Source organism: Bacidia gigantensis (genome assembly GCF_019456465.1).
Source record: "Bacidia gigantensis strain McMullin 20006 chromosome Unknown contig_180, whole genome shotgun sequence".
Classification (NCBI taxonomy): domain Eukaryota; kingdom Fungi; phylum Ascomycota; class Lecanoromycetes; order Lecanorales; family Ramalinaceae; genus Bacidia; species Bacidia gigantensis.
The window spans coordinates 3,367,864-3,387,073 of record NW_025408596.1 but is presented as its reverse complement, the minus strand read 5'-3'; the positions used below and the strand labels follow the sequence as shown (position 1 = coordinate 3,387,073).

The window sequence follows — 19,210 nt, the reverse complement described above, 5'->3', positions numbered from 1 at the left end:
GCGCCCTTGGTTGTTGGCCGAAAAACCTGATCACTTGGCAGCCGCCAAGCCCAAAAGTGATCAGGTTTTTGAGCACCCGAGGGGCGCCTCAGTCGAAAAGCCCCTGCCAAGCCGCTAGCCTTTTCAGGGTCTAGCGTCTGAGCTCCTATCTAGGGTTGTATAATGGAAGGTCCCTTACTCAGACAAACATCACGGTGCCATTGATCAATAACGAAGACCACTGCAGACAGTATCTCGAGACCGCTCCTCCCCTCTTCATCAGAAGCCACCTTCATGCCCCCGCAGCCAAGGAACCCAATCTCTCCAATCAAACGATTTGAGCACAAGGCTGAAGAAGAAGCCACCAACTCATCATGCATATCAGCCCAAAGATCGAACCAGTCATCCCGATGATCTGCAAGGTAAGCTCAAAGGTGTCCAATGCTAAAGCACCACGCTTTCATCTCGTCGCATCTTCCATGCAGTGAGCAGGCCAGCAAGCCTCAACCCTGTGGTCGTCCAATGACGCACAGAGTCCGTGAAGCCATGCATGAACACACCCCACGCTCTTTGACGTTATCGCAGATGATCGGCTCTGTTGCAAAGCTGCCATGTCACGGCCTCTCGAACATAAAAATTTGCTTCCCCCTCCCAATACTCGCGTCTCCTTCTTTAACCTTGAAAATCCATTTCCCAGAATCGCAAGGTTTTCGGACCGCTTTCACCGTCGTTGCCTCAACGAATCCATCTATTGCAAAAGGTCTTGCACTGCATCGACATCGTCAACAGACAGACATCATGAAGGATCACCTACGCGACCATACCAAGCGATGGAGGCGAGAGGGGGGAGCAGTGATACGATCGTAGGTCCCAACCCCTTCCCTTTTTCGTCTATAATAGACAGACATCATGAAGGATCACCTACGCGACCATACCAAGCGATGGAGGCGAGAGGGGGGAGCAGTGATACGATCGTAGGTTCCAACCCCTTCCCCTTTTCGTCTATTTTTCTCTCAGTCCATTACCTTGGGATCGAGACCTACGCTCATCTAGCGTTCCCACTTCTTTTTCTCCATTCATCCATTGCTTCAAACAAGCGACGGGGCTAACATTATCTATAGGACAACGTGAAAGCCCAGCGATTCTTTGTGCGTTCTCCCCATATACCTTCCCGGCTTGCTTGTTTTACCAAGTGAGTCTTCCTGACTTTTTCTCCGACAAACAGCTAAATGGGGGTAAAGGAGGTGGCATTGAGCCTCCCATGGAGGCGTACGGGGGAGAACCCAAGTAGTATGGTGAGGATTTGGCGTTGGTGCAGATGATGAGGGAGAGTAGATACACAGTTATGGGGCGGTCTATGGTGCTCTGGTTGACGAATCTTCGGGGACGTAAGGTTAGTTCAGATATGATCATGGTCCGCTTATACGTAATGAATCCGTTGTTTGCTGAGATGGTGTCGATGCTGTTTTTGTATTTTCTGCCTCTGCAGAGAAGGGTGTTGAGAGCTGGTGCCTCTCTGAATTGCTTGAACGCCCCGAACATTGTTGGCATGCTTTGAGTATGAGTGCAAGGACCCTTCTGAATCCTGCCGCAGAGTCTTAGGTCGTTAAGGTCTCGTACCCTGCGTCCTTCATTGTCTAAAGTCTCCCACTGCAAAAGTCACCTGCGGGTCGTCTTCCAGTCGCAAACGTTGGAGACATAGACGCGGGCCCCCCTCCTCTACCTGCAGGTGATGGCTGTGACTCCAGCGATCAAGAGGCGGGTTCATTCCAATAGCGATCTAGGCCTTCGATCACTGTTCGAGCGGCGATGCGCAAGTTCTTCGCGTGTGGATGTCGCCATTGCAGGAGTGTTGAAGTTGCGCCTTCTGTTGAAATTCTAGCAATCCCTTTTGACGTACAAGCGGTGAATATCACAGACGAACATCCTGATTCTTAGGTCGCAGCGACATTGCCGGGTCATCCTCGTCCACGAATATGCCAATCAGTGGCTTCGCACGCGCTGACTGCATATGCAAATACTACGCGTCATCCCCTTGAGCATATGAGGCATTTTCTAAACAAAGCACCGTCCTGATTATTATCGGAGGAGCAGCGTGCCTCAGCCGCATCTCAACAGCGGAACGCTACCCCCATCAGCCCCCGCAACTTCGCGCAAATCCACCTTCTGGGTTTAGCGCCCGCCCCGAGGGGGTTAGCGTCGAGGAACTGGCATTTTTGGGCATTGGCCTATCATCTGCCGACCATCCTCAAGCCACATGCTGGATTTTTCGAGCAAGATTCGCGAGATGGGCTGTTCAGCTGTGATGTCGGTGAGTGGCAGAACCATGGCGCGCATTGCATGCTTGTGCTATATTACCTCCTCCTGGACGTGGTCTTTTGCTCCAATCTTCATCGTCTCCTTCACGCATCGTACACACATCTCGCTCGTCAGACACTCCTGAAACCATCTTGATCTCTTCGAGTCTCCATCTTCATATCATCAGTCTCAAATTTCTATCCACCATGCAGTCCCGCGAAGCAGTGGCCATAGCCGAACTTGTCATCTACATTCCTCTCCTCATTCTTGCCACCTATGTCAATATCCGTCAAGGGTTCTCACGCCAGCTCGGATATCTCTACCTCATGATCTTCTGTATCCTCAGACTTGGAGGGGCTGCATTGACCATCGTCGCTGTCAACAATCCAACCAGCAAGACTGACGCAGCATGGGCCTCCGTTCTTGGTTCTATTGGCCTGAGTCCTTTGTTACTGGCTGAAATGGGAATGCTGGACAGGATGTATGTCGCTATACCCGAATCTGACGTGCATGCGAAGCTGACTCTGACACAGTTGCAAGTCCATCGAGGGTAGAAATTGGCAGGTGAAGATCCTACGACTCCTGCACATCCCGGCAATTATCGGCCTCATAGTCGGCATCGTCGGGGGCACAAAGTTGCAATATCCAGACAAGGCCTCGACCGGTCTAGATTACCTCAAAGCGGGCTCAATCCTCTTCCTCCTCACCTACCTCGGCGTCGTCGCTATGGCGGTCCTTACACTACCAGCCTTCCCGCATTTCCATCGCAGTGAAAAAGCAGTCTTTGCCGCCATGCTGGCCGCTTTACCCTTTCTCGCCGTCAGAATCTTGTACTCCTTGTTGGCGAGCTTTGTGAACAATGGGTCTTTCTCGATCACAAAAGGGAACATATTCGTACAGCTTGGGATGGCCATCATTATGGAGCTCTTCACCGCGCTCTTCCTTATCGCTGCCGGATTAATCGCGGAGCCAGAGAAGAAACGCCAGCAGAGGCAGCAGCCAGCTGCGAATATGGGAGGAAGCGTAGTGCCACCGGGAGAGTATGAGCAGCACGGGTATCAGAAGCCACTTGGGCAGAACAATAATTATGCGATGGGTACCGTGTAATTAGTGTCATGATGAACCGATGGTGATGGCGAAGGCATTGGTGGGAGATATTGATGTATGATAGGCGCATCAGCATTGTTGTTCCGTCCGAATGAAACAATCAAAATTGACTGATGACTTGGAAGCCGTGCGCACCGCCGAAGAATGACGGGGAGGTCGCAAACGAAAATCTAGAGAGCCCCGCTCGATTTCAGGTTTAGTCCTATGTCGGGCTGTTTGCGCCTAAGGGTGGTCCAATTGGAGGCAGAGGTATGATTCTTAGAATCATTGTCCATTCTTGTTGTGCTTGTTCACTACCAATCCGACGTTCCAACCAATTCTGAATCGTAGAAATTTCTTGAAAGAGATGCAGAATAGATCTCCCGAACCTGTCATTCTAATTGGCTCCCTGCTGCCATATTTATATGTGCTAGAGAAGAAATCATACGGATGTTCCAACCCCGAATTCTTGTCGATACAAATCCACTTGTCCGGAAAACCAAAGAAGGCCTCCCCGCCTATGAGGTCTTCAAGGGTTGTGCGCAAAAGGAACGGACGTATGTCTTGTGTTAGAGTCCTCAACTCGTACGTACCAATGTACAGCGAGTTCTCAAAGACTAGTAGTTCAAATTTATTCATTTCTTGACGATCTTGGGGGTCATCTGGCCGCTTGATGCATGTTTTTCGGTTCATATGACTGGTGGAATCTATGGAGAAATGATGAAAGAGTAGTTCAAGATTAATCACAGTCTCATCATCATAAAAACCAAGGCTAGATCTGCTGTCCCGATATTTTACTTGTTCCCAGGTTACATTGTCCCTACTCCTCTCTGACTTGGTTTCTGAGTTTCTCGTTTTCCGCGCAGGGTCTTTTTCACTGCTAGTGGTGTTAAAACGGCTGAAGACTTTGTATCCGATGTCGGAAAAAGGGACCATGCTATCATGATCGAGATGAATGATTTCGGGTTCAAGTTCTGTTTCCTTGTGCCGCGCTTTCTCGGCTTTCTTCTCTCTATCCGAACGTGGCTGCAGTGACATTGGGGTCTCCATGGGGCTGAAATCAATATCTTTTCCTTCAATCTCTTTTTTGGAAAGCTCAGTATGCTTTGGATCTTCTTGGACTGAGCTCATAGTAATTACAGGGGGAATCAAGTATTCGTTGCTGCCTTCAGGCTCGGGTGAAGATTTCGATCTAAAGGTTTGTCGCTATCTTTCAAATCAATAATGGTGATAGCTATTTTTTTAGGACCATACTCGACAGGATTTGAATCGTCTAGTAGGCCCCTACCACCGAGCTCCTTGATGTAAGCCTGGATTATTAATTTGTGCTCTTTGATCACCGAGCTAGAGAAACCATCTTTGAGCAACTCTCGACGGAATTCCTTCCAGACAGCCTTGTCATCTCCTGAGTAGTCTGTGAGTACAGATCCTTCGATAGCTTAACTCGACAGAAGATGGGCCGTGATCCCATTAACGGCCAATTTTATCTCTTTCAAATCGCCACCGGCGTCATGCATCTGCTTCTCAATCCGTCCTACGCCACCGGCAGCGATCATGTTGATATACAAGCTCAATACCGATGTGTGATCGGTAATCCGCCTCCTCAATTCGGCAACATCAACCAGCTCTCCACTTCCGAACCTCACTTGCCGCCATAGCTTAGTAGCACTTCTTTCTTCCACAGACAACGCACTGTACTTTGCGATAATCTTTGCCAGCCTCTCAAGATTGCGAATACATCCTTGAATGACTGGTGCGAGCTCTTTCCGCATAATTGCATCCCGGGCGCTCAATTACATTTGCACCCTCTTGGATCTCGGTCTCGAGACGCTGCAAGACGGAGCTCAAGCCCAAAACTTCTCGAGTAAGCTCAGCATGCTCTCCACATGCTTTCCGGGAGTTTCTGACTGTTGAGGCTGCAAGTTTGACTAGTAAAGCAACGTCACTGATTGAGCATCCAAACGACATCGTGAACGCGCCAACCGATGGATGTCGTATCTAGGGAGAGTAATAGAAGCAGGATGATGGTGCGCAATGGTGCAATGAGGCAGTTCACGCATCTTCGAAGCAGAGAGCCTGAGCAGCCTGACCGGCGGGGTGTTGACCGCCCACAAGCAAATAGGAAGAATTCTACCACCTCTACCCTAATTTCCACCAATGATACCCAATGAACTTGATGAGTAAGCCGGTCTGAAGAGCTTGCAGACGTGACTTAATATATCACGCAGTGCCAAGACCATCTCAAGAATGAAATGCCTTCTGTATTCAATACCATCAACAAATGTATGTCAACTCAATTGATCATCGCACGCATCAGATTGCATCATTGAGCTGCAAGCGCATGGCTGCCTTCCTTCAGTCAGCCCTAATTCACGGTGGTACGATCTCAGCTGGACCCCAAGACCGAGTCCATGGTTCTAGAACGTCGCTACCGAGAATGGCGTTGGACTTGCCCTCATCCAGCATCGTCGACAGCCACCACAGCTGTATAGCATCAAAGCTTGCCTGTTCGAGTTAAATGACGGCGGCTACAAGCCTATCATCGTGTCTGCCGAACTGCTGGCTTCATGCGACTTTCTCAGCCTCCGCTTCGAGATGCGCCATCGTTACGCTAAAATGTCAGGCCACTTTGCTCAGCAGCGCGGTGTGAAAAGTCGTATTTACCCTCGGCCTGCGTCGTCTCTGCTGCGCAATTCATGTCGCGATGCTGATACTTATGTCGCTGCTAAGTTGACAGGTTGTGGTTATCTTCACTGTTGCTTTGATGTCCCTTTGCGCTGTCCTTTGTCCATGTTTTTGAGCGAATCATCATCACCTTTCCTTGCGTTTGCTTGAGCCTATTATAGCTCTGTATACTAAATGTATCAACCAGGCATTGCCCGATTGCCTTCCCTACTCTTTCTCTTCGCCGCAACCTTGATCCTGATAGCGTTGACCGAAGTCGCCGTTCGACATTACCCAGCTCATAACAAAGGTGGCATCGTTCAGAATGCCATCGCCAGCAACCCGAGTTCACACAGATTTGTCAGACGGAGACCGCAAAGTGGTAGATCCCACCCAACTACAATCCGTTGTGCATAGCTAATCTAATTTTGTGCGCAGGAGGTCCTTCATCCCCAAGTCCTGCAAGTCCATCAATCACTCCCGCCAAAGCTCAAGTCAGCCCTGTAGATCAAGCCAACGACAACCCAACCAGCGAAGCTCCTCCCCAGTCCGTCTTCCTTCCTGTCGGCAATGATCAACAAAAGCAGGCTCCCTCTTCACCTCCAGTACCTGAGCCAACCGCGCCGCCCTCCTCAGACTTCTTGCCTGTTGGTCCACATTTCGCTCCTGCATCATCAGCATTTCTACCTGTCGGTGCTGGCTCTCAAAATCCTCAGTCATCTCCAAATCCTCCAAATCCTGCGCAAAACCCCAGCAATCCACAAAATCCAGCAAACACCCCAGTGGTCATCTTGGGTGGTTCACAGCCAACGCCTGGCGCTCAGGGTGGGGGAAACGAACAATCAGGCTCTCAAGGAGATGGGGGTGGACAGGCTGGAGCGCAAAATGGAAATACTGGTCAACCAGGCACTCAAAATGGAGGCAGTAGTCAGTCGGGTTCTCAGAATGATGGGAACGGACAATCAGGGGCTCAGCCTGGAGTCAACAGCCAGTCTTCCCCAGGGTCGCCTTCGCCAGGAGCTCAGCCTGCAGGGAATACTCCAGGCGCCACAGAGTACGTTTTCGATACCTCCCGAAGGTGCCTGCGCTAACGCATGTCGTTTTCAGTGTCGTTGTTGACGCAAGTGGGCATACCGTCGCTGTTGGCAGTCAGCCATCAAACGGCCCTGCTCAGACACCTGCACCTGTCGTCAATGGTGCATTTCAAGCAGGATCACAAATCAACAGCCCCATTACAGCCCCTATCACTGGAACAGCAGTCGGTGAAACGTACGTGATCGGCACTGATGGTCAGATCGTCATTGATGGCTCGACTTTCAATACCGCAACCCCAACAACGGCAACTCTCAAGGATGGGAAGACCATTGTAGTCGGGCCGAGTGGAGCAGTCTCAATACAAGATAAAGCACCAGCAACAACGTACATGTATACTCTCTCACCGCTCGATTACGTTCTTGGCGGCTTCTTGCCCATAATTGTAGCTGTCATCTTTACCGCCCCATGGCACATCCTAGCGTCTGCGATCAAGGAGATCGAACCGTTCTACCAGCTACACAAACCTGATGGCGCTTTGGCCGAGAAATCGTTGGGATTGACTTATCGAGCGTCAATCACAGCTGTGTCGACTATCTCCGCCATAAAGAACAAACACTATTTTGTCTGGTGGTCTGGTCTACTCTCATCCATAGCACTCATCCTGGCCCCGATGTCTTCAGAAACCATATTCATCGCCTTCCTGGGAACCGCAAGTTGCAACCCCATGAAATCAAGAGACAATTGTGTTCCCCAATTGAGCGTATTCCCTCCAGCAGCTCGAGTCGTACAAGGTGTACTAGCATTCATGGCAATTCTCACATTGGGACTCATCATTGGCCTTGCAAGAGCGAGAAGCGGCATCTACACAAACCCCCTCAGCATCGCAGCTCTAACCTCACTATTCCAAGATCAACGCGCCATCGAAGACTTCCGTCGCATTCGTGCGTATTATCCGCCGACACCGAAAGAGCTCTGTGAGGCTCTACGATCCAAAAGCTACCGTATTGGGCCATACTACGACTTGGATGGCAATGAGCGCTACGGCCTACACAGCACCGATGACAGTGCCCCGAACGACCCCACGTCATCATTTTTACCTCACAGCAAACACCACACCTCTGTGTCGATCCACAAAGTCGACGATGACTTCCAACGTCCCACAAAACGGAGACGACAGCTCATCCACATCTGGACGCATTCAGCCACCGTAGGAATCTTTTCAGCATTCGTCATCGGTCTGCTCGCACTCATGATCTATTACAACCGCTTCCCAAACCCCAGCAGCTTCGAGCATTTCATGGAGAGCGGTAGTTTCGGTGTCAATTTTCTGTTCACTGCGGTTGCCGTTATTCTCAAAATGTACTGGACGCTCCTGGATGACGGTTCGTCCCCCAGTTCTCATCCCACTCTTTCACCCGTAACCCCCCTACCATGTCCTCAACCTCACTGACCTCTCCTTTCTCTCCAGACCTCCGCCTCAACCAACCCTTCCGCCTCCTATCCTCCTCCCCTCAGCCTGCAACACACACCCTCCTCTCCGCGCCCCACAACAATCCCTACAGCGGCCTCTTCCACTCCGTCGCGCACACGGAGTTCCTAAACGCATACTTCTCTCTCGTCGCCATCCTCTGCGAACCGCTCATCGTCTGCCTCGCCAACATCCCCTACAAACCCACCACGAACTTCATCGCCTACGAGGTGTGTACGTGGATGAGTGTCGGAATTATGGTCTTGATGCTTGTAGGTATCATTTGGCTGTTGGGCAAGAGATGGATGGCTGGGGCGGGAGGGGCGGGAATGAGAGCCCCAGACTGCATAGGCAGCGTTCTGTGGCTGATCTGTGGGAGCCATATGTTGGGTGATTTCCAGGGGTTGAGTCAAGTGGGGAAAGGGGAGATGGGGAGGGTGGTGAGGAGTTGGGGGAAAGAGTACGCTATGGGCGGCGTGCTGGGTGTGGATGGGGAAGAAAGAGAGGGAGTGGACGAGGCGATTTTCGTTCGTGATGGAGGGTGAACTTGGTGTATTAGAGCCACAGCAGAAAGAATGAGACAGCTGAAGGTGAAACAGATTATTCAATAAGAGCCATCTCCCTCGAGAAATGACACAAATGTCGCTATTGAGACCCCAGCAATGCAGTATCACCGTCTGCTCTCCAACCCAGATTCGACACCCCATTCCTTACACCAAAACCTAACTAGAACAATACTCTAAACCGACCCAGGTCATCCAAATTCTCCCACCTCCCCCTCCCCTTCCTCTCCCCTTCCACCCTCCTCAGGCAGCTGCCTACATCTCTCCCACCCATCCACAACCCCCCGACTCACAATCTCTCAACGACCTTCATACATCACGAGTATCCTTCCCCCCCGCCCGCACCAACCCACTTCGAATTTCCCTCAGATGGGTACATCTCCAATCCAGCCCAGCCCAGCCCAGCCCAATTAAAAACATAAACTTCCCCCCGCCTCCGCCTTGGTTGTCTGCCTACATGACCGATCCCGCGCTTGATTGAAGGCGGGTTACACATCGTCTCCCCTGGCAGCGCCATACGTCTGTGTTCGAGGTCAGGTGGGTAGGTGCATGACCATTACCCCCGCTTCCCTACCCCCTCCTCCCGTTCCCGTCCGCGCCTACGTCCCTACGCCCCTTCCCTACTCCACCTCCTCTCCTGCTCCCTTCCCCCTCCCCTTTCCTGCCCACAGCTCTGCCCGCTTCCTCTTGCGCCTCTCCCAGAACCGATAAGATATCCAAAAAAAGGGGGATGACAGTGGGGTGATGATACGGCGTGGTACTCTTCCAAAGTGTCGAGGGCTGGGGGCAAGATATGAGTGGAAGGAGTGGAAGGTTTGGGGAAATGAGAAGATGACTGAAGTGGACGGAGGGGCGGTACGAGGGAATGTGAGTTGAGGTGGAGGGGTGGAGGGGTGGTCAAAAGGGGAGAAGGGGGAAGGGAGGGAAAGGGTAAGGTTTTGGTAAATATGAGGGGGCCAGGGAGGCGGATGGCGGGGAACTGGGTAACTTCTGATGAGTAAGAGGGGGGAAGAATCTATGTGAAGACAGTCAGTGTGTGGAGGCATCGTGGATGTAAGGAAGTGTTGTTTGTGGAGTAGGGGGTTAGGGGACGAAGGGTTGTGGAAATCGTGGGCTAGGCGGGGGGATGGTGGATCTATGGTTGGGTTTGATTGAGTTGCTAGTACCTGATATTGAGAAGGGTTGGGTCGATATTTGTGGATGTTGCTGCAATTCTGGGTCGTTGTTAGCCACAAAAATTGGGGGTGCATTCGAAGCCGAGTAAAGCACTGAGATATGAAGTAGGCTTGAGGGAATGAGATGCTCGTCTTTGTAATCGTTACCTTCGTGTCAGGTTAGCTGAATGCCAGTATCGCAGGTTATGGATAGCTGCTGCACTTTGGCCGACTGATCGAGGCTGAGGCAGGAATCGGGTGAGCAACAATTTCCATGTGAATGTGTGACATCTTTTACTCATGGATTAGTCGAGCATTAAGTTTGAAATCTTAGCTCTCCATATCACCATACACAATCCCCATTGCTAATGGCCTACATCACTTTGCTATCCAAGATCCGTTCCCCTAAAAGTCGTCAGAATATCGAAACGTGTCTTCTGCTGCCCGTGAACTCCGTGTGGAGCCATAAAAAGGTGGAGTTGAGGAGCTATAGATTATAAAACATCAGCGCGCTCTCTTACCTCTGTTATCTTTATGAATTATGGATTTCCAGTCCCGGTCATAGATTCCATCTCTCGATTTGAAGAGAGAACATACCAATCATCACATGACCCGCCCTCTCCTCTCCTTTCTCTTTCCTCACGCAATCCAGCAGTCTCCTGAAACCCTCCACCACCGTATCCTTAGACTGCGGAAATAATTGCACTACTTGTTGCGGCAGTTGGTTTCCCCACTCAGGCCTCCATCCAATCGCTGACCCTTTCTGCGCGGACGCGATCGACGCAGCACCTAATTGTAGTGTGGATGTCATAGCGAGCAGACATGCTTTCGGCTCTCGCTGGTTCAGGAGCGGTAGAATTGCTAACCGGCCGAGGGGGCCGGGTGGGGGGACGAGATTGGGTACCCACCACCATTCCATCATCGTCTGCATCTCTCTGGACAGGAGCTCGAGGGCGAGGACGCAGGCTTCGAAGACGTAGCCGATATCTTGGGGGGTGAAGATCGGGTCGTTGGTGTTGTAGCAAGTCACAGGCCCGCCGACGCTGAGGTCGGTATCTGTGGTGTTGAAAATAGCAAGCGTGTCGGTGGCGTTTATATCGATGTCTTGGGTACCAGGGGTCAAAAATGGTGGAGCAGCTAATGTTTGCGTGGGCAGAGCAGCCACGATTTTGGTATATAACGCCAATCTCAGCATCATGTCGACGACGTGAGAGACAGTGGATGCTTGTCGGATCGCGCAGAAAATGCAGCATGGGGTCGTCGGTGGCTGAACCGTTTTCTGCAATTGTCATGCGTGTCTCAAGCTAGGCACAGCGCTCTATTTCTGTCACGTTTCATGATCTGACTATCGCCATTTCGCGAGACAATAGATGTCATGCGGACTCGAGTCTTTATTTGAGCTTAAGCGCAGCAGATAACTATGCGCCAAATGAATGGACATGAATTCCGCTTATCGACTGCTGCGTTTGATCCGACGTAATAGTTGTACTTGGGGCAAAAAGTGGACAAGCGAGCTGGAGAAATCCTAGGTAAAAACTGAGGTGGTCGATGATGCGATGATAGTATTTGAAACCTTTGCCTTGTTAGCATGAAGAGCAGGATGTATGAAAAAGGCGACTTCGATGCTTCCCTACGGAAACTGGATCGGATGTGAAGCCGTCGTTCGTACGTCATGTATCTCCAGCTTTGGTAGATGGCGAATTTTACATTCATTGCGAAGAATGAACGTTGTTGCTTTGGTTGTCAGTAACCACCTGTGAATTGTGATTAGACATTGAGGATCATTGCTGGCATCAGTCACTGTTTCGATTCGGCGTGGCCACGAGCACAGACTGACACTCTCCAATGTGGGAGAAAGCGCATTGGTGTCAGAAGAAGCTCGTGTGTGCACCTGAATGAATAGTAGATAGGTCATGCCCGAGTATGTTTGCCCTCGCAGTTACATGGTAGTTGCACCACTTTGATGAACATGTTCAAAGCCAAAGATGAGCAGACGATACTCAGCAGCGATACGCATAGCGGGTTCTTGGATGCACTCCGCTGGTCGTTCGTGATACATTGAGATCATGAACGTTATGCCATTTGACCTGCCAGCGGTGCAGAGTGCCGATGAGTACAAGCTCAAGTGCTGTTTACCATGATAGAGCCTGACATCACCTTCAAACAGGGGCTTTCATTGATTCAAGGGGCCTTTCGACATGTGTATTCTCTAGCAGCCCAGTGCGCCTACTGCACAATTTTTTCTTTGATATTCAATCAACGGTGGTGACATTGACATTCTCGGACGCGATGTCTGCTCCAGTGCCTGACGTACCATCGGTAGACGAGATTCTCGGCTGTCCGTACCATAGAAAGACGATACCCAGAGCATCTTCCTCTTCCGGGTGCGCAGTACCCATACGACCGATAGTAACCTGGAAAGAACAGTAGCCTTTTCCAGACCTGAAAAATTGAAAGGCATTGATGAAGAGCGCGTCGACCACGGCTACTACGTCACTCCACAAGAGTTGTGGCTTGTATTCTGTCAAGGCCCATTGCCAACCATCACCGGGTCCTAAATTATATCTCCATGCGCTTGGAACTTTCGGATCATATTTACTCGCATCACTTCGTGCCCTTGCTTCGCTTTGGAGCTTGTTCAGAAATGGAAACAGCTCTCCATGCTGATTCCAATCGGGGTAGCCTCTGCCGGTGCTGTCTTCGATGAGAATGTGGGTTTCTGTCATCCATGTGTCTACTCGGACAGGTCTGAATTCTGTTAGAGTGGGAGCTGTGGTATCGCTGGTTGAGATAGTACTATCTACGTCTTTCGTCTTGATAGACCTGCTAATGACAGGATTGTATTTGCTCATCATTAGGTAGACGGTGAGCAAAATTGGGGAGAACATGTCCGCCGTATCAGGACGAGAAAGTTCCAGTGAGAATTTCAAACAACGGTCGATTTGGGCTGATGTAAGATCGTAGATCTGGAGAACTGAATGTAGCCTTGTGGGCAGCTCAAGACATTGGTCGTCGTGAAGGATCCCAGCGGCAAATTTGCAGCACCATGCGCGAGACAGGGTGATTGATGCGGACACATAGTTCAGCGAGCGCTAGTCATGTAAAGCCATTTTCGATAGCTCCATCACTGAATGCCAAACCGTCCCAGATTCGCGCTGCTCGCGTCATATAAGAGGATCTAGGGTCCATGAGGGTGTCAAGTTTAGGGGCGTCGTCTGCAGTAAGCCATAATCTCGAGCTCTATGAGATATGAGAGGTGTGGACTGCGCCAAAGTTCCTCCGATTGATCTCAGCAAGGTAATCAAACATCATGAAGTGCCTGGGGTGTAGCGGTTGTAGCTCATTGCATGCCGGGGGCGGAAAATCTCCCTCCGTTGATTCGGCTTTAACGCGGACATAAGCACATCACCCCTCAGAAAATCCTCTTATGTGGTCCTGCAGCCTTCGAATTACAGGCATACTCGATGTCGTAGCGAACAGCGCGGATTCGCTTGGCGTGACCCTGAGGCGGCTGTTCACATCCTCCAATTCAAGCGGTGAGCTCTTCAGCTCAGTGCAAGGACAGTCAGGCTCACTCGTATCCTTGAATGCAGCCTCTCTCACCATTCCAAGTCTGAGAAAATGATACGAGCCCTTGAAACGCAGCGGCATGCCTCCGGATCGCTGATGACCAAGCGAATTCTGCAACACCTCCTTTTCCAAACCTCAGGGCTCTCCTGAAGCTCGGCGCCCTGCAGCGAAGCATCAAGAAGGAATTGAAGGCACTGTCTCTCTTCCGATACATGTGTACATTGGACTTTGGTACTGATAGCTTCTCAGGCCAATAGAACCTAACTCGTCGCTACTCAAAGAAACATGCCCGCCACCGAGGTGCATGGCGCACGCCCTGGGTGGTGCATGTCGGATGCAGAGCTGAAACAGCTGCATGTTTCCTTAATCCCGATGGATACCAGTGAGTATAGAGTACAAGACTTTAAACTGGATGAGCTTGGGCGAACACTTGTACCCGTTCTGTTTTCCAAGTCACAGAGTCTGTGATCGTCGGCGTTTCCTTGGCTTCGTTCTTCGCTATCTACAGGACTCGAGGCGATACCCTGTGATGCGTACACTATTACTTAGAAGAAAACACCCACGACTTCAATGCCAATGGTGTGCCGAGCCGCGCAGAGATGTCCACTGTCCCTGATCCTGACCACTTCCTACGAAGGGCGTATCATTCAGGTAAGTTGCGTGGAAGAATGAGATACTAGTAGGCTAAGACGTGATTTAGCAACAGTTGTAGGCGAATATTTATACATTGATGGGGGTGAATTCTCCTTCTTACAAAGTGGCAATGCTCAATATCGGAACCGTAAGCAGAAGCCCCTGTATGACATATCTCCCTGACACTTGGTTGAGTCAATCATACACTCGTGATCGATTTGTCCAAAGATTGGCAGAATTCAACGGTCACTTTCTCCACAATTCAAAAGCCCTCTACAGCTCCAAGCTTCTGTGAAGGGGTACTGTGGTACGATCAGTCTCAAGATACGTTATACTCTGGTTTCAATGGCTGGCCTTGTGACTTCCCGGACGGCACACTTCCTCCTGACACACCGTCTCTCTGGAATTTGAAGCCTGATCATCGGGGTGGTGGAATATGGACGAAGTCTGCCGAGTTCGAACTTACGATCGGCGATAATCTTATCCTTGTCCACGCAGCTTCAACAGCGCAATGTCCAGACTCTGGATTCATATTTGGAGGCGAGGCTGCTGACACTAAATGTCGCTCAAGTTTGGTTTATTTTAATACGACCACAAAAATTTTCGCAAATCAAACCTCCACAATGCCCCTTCCACCTTTTGAGCACGGTGTCTTGCAGTACGTACCCCTTTGGGGCTCCAGAGGTTTGTTGGTTGGAATAGGAGGCAGGAATGAAGATGGAGGTTTCGCTGATGAGGGTGGCTTAGTGTTGGTGTACGACATAGCTACTAACATAACCTACAGACAACAAACAAGTGGGAAAATCCCCAGTGGTAGGATTGATCCATGCACTGCAGGCATGGAGTCCAATAATAACACCTTCGACATCTTCTACTACGGAGGCTCAATAGGTCCCGGACAGCCCAACATTCAGCGTGACGAGATCTTCATACTCACACTACCAGCATTCCATTGGCTCCAAGTACCTTACCAGCCCAGTCATCCACGAGCAGGACATTCATGCAACGCCGTAGCAGGTTCTCAAATCCTAGTACTTGGAGGAAGGGATCCAAACATCGTCGACCATGGAAATGGTACACAATTCATACTAGACTTGATGACTAGGCCAGACAACTTTAAACAGGGGTTGGGAATCTTTGACCTCAACACACTCCAGTGGAATGATCACTACGCAGCCAATTCGTCACCATACAGACAGTCTCAGGCTGTGAAAGACTTCTATGACAATACCGGAGAGTACGTAGGACTCAAAGCACTCCGGAATTTGGGAGACTTCTGCTGACTCAGAATTGTCTCAGCTCCTACATGGGTACCTTGCAACCAGACATAGCTTCCCTGATAGGAAGCTCAACTCCAGGTGAGCTCAGCCCTCCTACCTCTCCCATCGGTAATCCCCATCTGAACCTCCCCAGCTCCGAAAACATCTCCAAATACTACAAACGCAACAGGACCCTCAGTAAATACACTTTCAAACTGCACTCATGCGCCAGACCCCCAACCCCCTCCAACGCAAACGAATGGGTCGTAGTTGAATCTAGCATCGGTGGGTTGATAGGTGCTGCAGTCCTCATCGGCTTGATATGGCTCACATTCGAGCGACACAAAGGGGTTGTGAAGAAAGAGTCGCTCATCAGACGAGACCAGGCAGACTTTGCTGGAACAAAACCACCAATGGCGCAGGAACCTACAGAAATGAGCAGCACCTGCAGACCGCCTGAGCTCGACGAGCAGGGTGTCCAAGAGCTCGGCGACAGGGCGATACTGCAAGCAGATGGAACCGAGAGAATCGAGCTGGCCTAGCGCAGTTCGCAAGATCACCATGCAACAAGCGTACCGGACCCCCTTACGACAAATTGGCGAAATAAATCAGGTCAGAAGCGGTTCTTTGTTTGGCCTAATATCTCGCTTACACCAGCAGCACCACCTCGAAGTTTCCAACATTTCATTACCCACCCCTACGCATTGACGACAGCGAACTTCACCACCCCCGCCACACCCCCAAACAATATCGAAAACGGCGGATTCCAGCCAAACCACGCACTTCCCGTATACACGACCGCAAGCACCAACACACACCACGGATCCGTGCCCAACGGCCTCCCACTCTGCACCGAAACCGTCAAATACCCAATCTGCCACAACTTATACACCGCCGCGAAAACCAGTCCGACGGCAGCAGCATTGACGCCCCTCAAGATAGAATGGAACCACTTCCTCCCATTAATGATGCGCCAGAGGGACATGAAGCCCACGAGGATACAGAGTCCGGGGGTGTAGATAGCGACGAAGGTGATGAGGGCGCCGAGGAAGGAGGGGATGGCGGTGTGGATGATGGAGAGGGTGCCGAGGTAGATGGCGAAATTGAAGCCTGGGCCGGGCAGGGCTTGGAAGGCGGAGAAGCCGAGGAGGAAGTTGCGCGGGGTGACGAAGCCGGGGGAGACGATGTAGTCGCGGAGGAGGGGGGTTAGGACGGGCCCGCCTGCGTGGGTGGTTAGCTTGTGTGTGCTGGGTTTGGAGGATGGGGAAGGGGGGAAAGAGGGGTGGGGGAGAGGGGAGGGGGGGGACTCACCACCAAAAGTGATCGTGCCAGCTATATACAACGATCTGAACACATCGAAAATCCGCGACTTCGGTATGACAACCCGTAATGCGATGACCAGCACGAAAGTGATCACAAACCCCACGAGAATCGTGACCCCAATCCCCCATGGCAGGGAAGGGATGTCGAAATCGTCCACATCTTCATGCCGCACCTTCTCTGCATCCAGCTTTCCCCCTACCACACCTCCCTGCCCTTTTTCATCCGTCGTCGTCTCCATCCCAACATCCTCCTTACACCGTCCCGCGTCCTTCTCGTGCACAGCAGGTGGTTCAGGCAGCGGCTTTTCCAACAATGTACGCTCTGACTCGCCCGACCAGCGCGAATTGCTCAGCGCCTCGACGTCGTATTCTCGCCTCCTGTTTCTGATCTTACGTCCTTGTCGCCATTTGTGCCCCCGTGCTCTTGTGCGGACGTAGAGGTTCTGTAGGATGGAGGTGTCCCAGATGTAGGTTGCGCAGCCTGCGCTGGCCATGAGGACGGGGTAGTACCTGCGCAGCGTACGGATTAGCCTTGGCCTCTTTTTCGTGGCCTCAATTTTGTTTGCTCTATTCTTTGCCCTTCTTGTCTTCCTTTTCCTCGCCTCTGTGGCCCTCTAGCGCCGTCTTCCCCGTCTTCTTCTCTGTATCAAAGGATTGGTTGAGGATGAATGGAGACTCACCACAACGCACTTCCCATGCCCCCCATCACGCCCCCAAAGCAGACCAAGAGCCGACTGATCCTATCACTGATCGCGCGCTCCGCCAATTTGACGGCCGCGAACGCGATCAGCCCGACGGCAGCGGCGTTGAAGCCAGACAGAAGGGCGTAAACGGCTGGCGGAAGGTTGGTTTGAAGATGTGATACACCAATGGCGAGGGCGTACATTGCTAGTGCACCTGGGAGACTGTGATTATGTCAGCAACATTTGGGTAGACTGCGGGAGGCGGGAACAAGGTTAGGGAGAAAGAAGTTGGGACAAAGGTTGGACATACGCGAACATCCCAACCGCGAGAAAGCCCGAAGCCAGCCCGTGTCGAACAGCGTTTATACACAGAAGCATCTTGACAGTCGCGGAGCCGGGGAGGGATTGGGCGAGGCAGAAGATTTGTTGGTACTTTGCATCTATGTCAGTACATTGATTGGAAGCAGGGAGTAGGAGAGGGTGGTGGCCTACCATAGGTTCATCTATCCATTGCAGGTTCTCGACGAAGTGTTTGTGGAACTAGATTTGGTTGTTGTCAACGCAAGCTCAGGGTTCGTGGAGGTACGTCTGGTAAATGGGCAGGTGGATTGGAGACGTACTGTCTGGAATTGTACAGCTGGCCCGCCGAAGCAGGTGAGGCCGAGGTGCCAGTTGGCTCGTATGGTACTGCGATATTTGTGCCATAGCTGCATTATTGTGTTCGGGTTTGATGCTGTTTGAGGGAAAGGTAGATGAGACAGATAAGAGTTGCAATATTCGTGAGATTGGGAAGGATGTCGTCGCTGTGTAGGACAAGACAGTCATTGGAGCTGGGGGAAATTCGAAGTCTTTGTCTCGAGGGCTAGCCATCGCTTTTGAAGGCAGCGGCAGAGTGCTCTTCAGAGCTTTGGCGAGATGTATCATTCACCGGAGCCAATTTCTCTGTTTCGGCACCCGTAGATGACGTCGTGAGATGGCCAGCTCTGCGCCGGAAGAGAATTTCGTCAAAATGTCCGATGCAGCATGACGGTGGAGGCGCTGAGCAATTTCTCCTACCCCAGCTCTATTAGTCGGTAATGATTGGTGAAATACAGGAATAGAAGTTCCTTCAACTCGATTTGGTAGGCCTCAGGAGGGACCTGTCTCGCGCCTTGATCAAGCTTTGTCCAAGCGGCGTACAAGCTCCTGTAGAGATCTACGCTGAGACCAGGATCGCCCTCGAAGAGTAACGCAGAGGCTTATGATCCTTGATACCCCAGGTTTCGGATGTCACTGTGCCTGAGCGTGCCGACAGCCATATCCGCCGAGCCGCTGGCTAGTACTGTGGACAGGAAGTAGCGTCAGCTTGGGGTGGTTGTGGCGTTATGCGCTCCTAGATAATCAATAGATTAGTAGTATTGACATCCAAAAGGTACCTGAAATGTGCACAAATTGCGGCAATATCGAAGCAATGGGGCAAGATCTCGAGCTGATAGTTAATTTGCTTTCTGCTGGTA

At 51.2% G+C, this 19,210-nt stretch overlaps 7 protein-coding genes across 7 annotated transcripts; 3 read left to right on the top strand and 4 right to left on the bottom strand.

Annotated features, from left to right (window-relative positions):
• Positions 1-2,483: 2,483 nt before the first annotated feature.
• KY384_003954 (uncharacterized protein) lies at positions 2,484-3,384 on the top strand (the record flags this gene model as incomplete). Its single annotated transcript, XM_044812463.1, has 2 exons — positions 2,484-2,758; positions 2,811-3,384. 2 exons carry the CDS (start codon positions 2,484-2,486, stop codon positions 3,382-3,384), a joined length of 849 nt encoding a protein of 282 aa, XP_044671596.1.
• Positions 3,385-3,648: 264 nt separating this feature from the next.
• On the bottom strand, positions 3,649-5,135 carry KY384_003953 (uncharacterized protein; the record flags this gene model as incomplete). Its single annotated transcript, XM_044812462.1, has 3 exons — positions 3,649-4,555; positions 4,618-4,777; positions 4,808-5,135. The coding sequence occupies 3 exons, from the start codon at positions 5,133-5,135 to the stop codon at positions 3,649-3,651; spliced, it is 1,395 nt and encodes a 464-aa protein (XP_044671595.1).
• An 844-nt stretch (positions 5,136-5,979) lies between these two features.
• KY384_003952 (uncharacterized protein) lies at positions 5,980-8,512 on the top strand (the record flags this gene model as incomplete). The annotated part of the gene is made up of 3 exons (XM_044812461.1): positions 5,980-6,019; positions 6,466-7,081; positions 7,135-8,512. The coding sequence occupies 3 exons, from the start codon at positions 5,980-5,982 to the stop codon at positions 8,510-8,512; spliced, it is 2,034 nt and encodes a 677-aa protein (XP_044671594.1).
• Positions 8,513-10,176: 1,664 nt separating this feature from the next.
• Positions 10,177-11,442, bottom strand: KY384_003951 (uncharacterized protein; the record flags this gene model as incomplete). Its single annotated transcript, XM_044812460.1, has 2 exons — positions 10,177-10,415; positions 10,845-11,442. The coding sequence occupies 2 exons, from the start codon at positions 11,440-11,442 to the stop codon at positions 10,177-10,179; spliced, it is 837 nt and encodes a 278-aa protein (XP_044671593.1).
• Positions 11,443-12,499: 1,057 nt separating this feature from the next.
• Positions 12,500-13,099, bottom strand: KY384_003950 (uncharacterized protein; the record flags this gene model as incomplete). The annotated part of the gene is made up of 1 exon (XM_044812459.1): positions 12,500-13,099. The coding sequence occupies one exon, from the start codon at positions 13,097-13,099 to the stop codon at positions 12,500-12,502; it is 600 nt and encodes a 199-aa protein (XP_044671592.1).
• A 1,003-nt stretch (positions 13,100-14,102) lies between these two features.
• KY384_003949 (uncharacterized protein) lies at positions 14,103-16,251 on the top strand (the record flags this gene model as incomplete). The annotated part of the gene is made up of 5 exons (XM_044812458.1): positions 14,103-14,199; positions 14,367-14,468; positions 14,518-14,598; positions 14,646-15,687; positions 15,750-16,251. The coding sequence occupies 5 exons, from the start codon at positions 14,103-14,105 to the stop codon at positions 16,249-16,251; spliced, it is 1,824 nt and encodes a 607-aa protein (XP_044671591.1).
• Positions 16,252-16,406: 155 nt separating this feature from the next.
• On the bottom strand, positions 16,407-18,092 carry KY384_003948 (uncharacterized protein; the record flags this gene model as incomplete). Its single annotated transcript, XM_044812457.1, has 4 exons — positions 16,407-16,930; positions 17,021-17,541; positions 17,712-17,936; positions 18,025-18,092. The coding sequence occupies 4 exons, from the start codon at positions 18,090-18,092 to the stop codon at positions 16,407-16,409; spliced, it is 1,338 nt and encodes a 445-aa protein (XP_044671590.1).
• Positions 18,093-19,210: the final 1,118 nt, after the last annotated feature.